This window comes from Portunus trituberculatus, chromosome 2 (genome assembly GCF_017591435.1).
Source record: "Portunus trituberculatus isolate SZX2019 chromosome 2, ASM1759143v1, whole genome shotgun sequence".
In the NCBI taxonomy this organism is placed as follows: domain Eukaryota; kingdom Metazoa; phylum Arthropoda; class Malacostraca; order Decapoda; family Portunidae; genus Portunus; species Portunus trituberculatus.
The window spans coordinates 4,867,407-4,869,906 of record NC_059256.1 but is presented as its reverse complement, the minus strand read 5'-3'; the positions used below and the strand labels follow the sequence as shown (position 1 = coordinate 4,869,906).

The 2,500-nt window shown below is 48.6% G+C and overlaps 1 protein-coding gene across 8 annotated transcripts in view; it reads right to left on the bottom strand.

Moving 5' to 3' along the window:
• The window catches only part of LOC123503316 (flotillin-1-like), a 16,962-nt gene that overhangs the window by 8,552 nt on the left and 5,910 nt on the right, over nt 1-2,500 (bottom strand). For all 8 annotated transcript variants that reach the window (XM_045253010.1, XM_045253033.1, XM_045253020.1 and 5 more), the window contains 2 exons: nt 2,228-2,371; nt 1,407-1,526 (listed from right to left, as the gene is read on the bottom strand). In XM_045253010.1, the coding sequence (XP_045108945.1) occupies nt 1,407-1,526; nt 2,228-2,371 (264 nt within the window). The remainder of the gene's footprint in view (nt 1-1,406; nt 1,527-2,227; nt 2,372-2,500) is intronic.

Below are 2,500 nucleotides of genomic sequence, written 5' to 3'. Positions count from 1 at the left end.
TCTCTCTCTCTAATACAGGTGATGTGACACAATATATTACTGAACAGATAACTACTACTACTACTACTACTACTACTACTACTACTACTACTACCACCACCACCACCACCACCACCACTACTTCTACTACTATTTCTACTATTACTTCTTGATAGTGTGGTGTGTGTGTGTGGTGGTAGTAGTAGTAGTAGTAGTAGTAGTAGTAGTAGTAGTAGTAGTGTAAAATATTATTATTATTATTATTATTATTATTATTATTTTATTATTATTATTGCTGTTGTTGTTGTTGTTGTTGTTAGGTGCGCTGTGAGGGAGTGATGCTAATGGCTGACAAACCGACCAATCACGGCACAGCACACACACACACACACACACACACACACACACACACACACACACACACACACACACACACAGACAGAAACAGACCTATTTTTCATTTTTATATTTGTTTGTCTCTCTCTCTCTCTCTCACTCGCTCTAATATTAAAGATAGGAATAGATGCTCTCTCGCTCTCTCTCTCTTAAACAGTCAAATAATAATAAAATAAGTCACATTTTTAATACAACAATCCCTCTCTCTCTCTCTCTCTCTTTCAGCCCCCTTCACTCTCACTCTCCCAGCCCCTCTCACTTCTCTCTCTCTCTCTCCTTAAAAGCAAGAGATAACAGTTATACATATTTCACACTCTCCCAGCCTCTCCCTGGCAATCATACACTCTCCCAGCCAATCCGAGCCTCTCTCAGCCAAGCCTCTCCCAGCCTCTCACAGCCCTTCACAGCCTCTCCCTGGCAATCATACACTCTCCCAGCCCTTCACAGCCTCTCCCAGCCCTTCATAGCCTCTCCCAGCCAATCCGAGCCTCTCACAGCCTCTCTCAGTCCTTTCCCAGCCTCTCCCAGCTCCTCTCAGCTCTTCCCAGTCCTTCCCAGCTTCTCCCAGTCCCTCTCAGCCCTTCCCAGCCAATCTGAGCCTCTCACAGCCCTTCATAGCCTCTCCCTGGCAATCATACACTCTCCCAGCCAATCCGAGCCTCTCACAGCCCTTCACAGCCTCTCCCTGGCAATCATACACTCTCCCAGCCCTTCACAGCCTCTCCCTGGCAATCATACACTCTCCCAGCCTCTCTCAGCCAATCCGAGCCTCTCCCAGCCCCTCACAGCCCTTCATAGCCTCTCACAGCGTCTTCCAGCCTCTCACAGTCCTTCACAGCCTCTCCCTGGCTATCATACACTCTCCCAGCCACTCACAGCGTCTCCCAGCCAATCCGAGCCTCTCACAGCCCTTCCCAGCCTCTCCCTGGCTATCATACACTCTCCCAGCGTCTCTTAGCCAATCCAAGCCTCTCCCAGCCCTTCACAGAATGTCCCACTCTCCCAGCACCTCTCCACTCTCTCCCTCTCACCTCGTCGTCATGGATATCCTTCAGTGTGTACGAGAGAACAGTGATACCCATGTTGATCAGGTCAGAGGAGGCCACTTCGAAGACATGTTGGTTGAACTTCTTCCGGTCCTTGTAGATTTCCTGGGAGGGAGAGGGAGTGAGAGTGAGTGAGGGTAGGGGTGTGTCGGGGTCTGTAGGGGTGTGTATGGGGGTATAGGGGGGTGTAGATGCGGTGTAGAGGGGTGTAAAAGTAGATTCAAATTGTGGTATTGTCACTTCGAAGACATTTTAGTTAAACTTCTTCCAGTCCTTGTAGATTTCTTGGGAGGGAGAGGGAGTGAGTGAGTGAGGTAGGGGTGTGTGGGGTCTGTAGGGGTGTGTGGGGGTGTAGGGGGGTGTAGATGGGGTGTAGAGGGGTGTAAAATTGACTTAATTGTGGGACGTCACTTCAAAGGCATTCTGGTGTTTTTTTCTTATAAATTTCCTGGGAGAGAGTGAGAGTGAGAGTGAGTGAGAGTAGGGGTGTATGGGGTGTATGGGGTGTTGGGGGTGGGGGGTGTACTGTAGCAATAAATGGGTATATCTTTGAACACGTTTTGGTTAAATTTCTTATCTTTGTAAATTTCCTGTGAGAGAGAGAGAGAGAGAGAGAGAGAGAGAGAGAGAGAGAGAGAGAGAGAGAGAGAGAGAGAGAGAGAGAGAGAGAGAGAGAGAGAGAGAAATAACACACACAAACTAACGGGAATTAATAAACACACACACACACACACACCCACAGACACACAGACACACCCACAGACACACAGACACACCCAGAGACACACAGACACACAGACACTCACCTCAACAGACATAGAGCCCATGATGGCCCTCTGGTGGCCCTCCAAAGTCTCGAGTGCCACCTGTTGTACTTCATGTTCCGTCTTCCCGAGAAACTGTTCACACGCAGCCAGAAGCATCTCCTCGTACTGACCCTGGACCTTCACCTGTTGTGGTAGTGGTAGTGGTGGTAGTAGTGGTAGTGGTACACACACACACACACACACACACACACACACACACAGACACACACACATGCACAGGATAGGAGGAAAATTGGAAAGGATACAGAATAT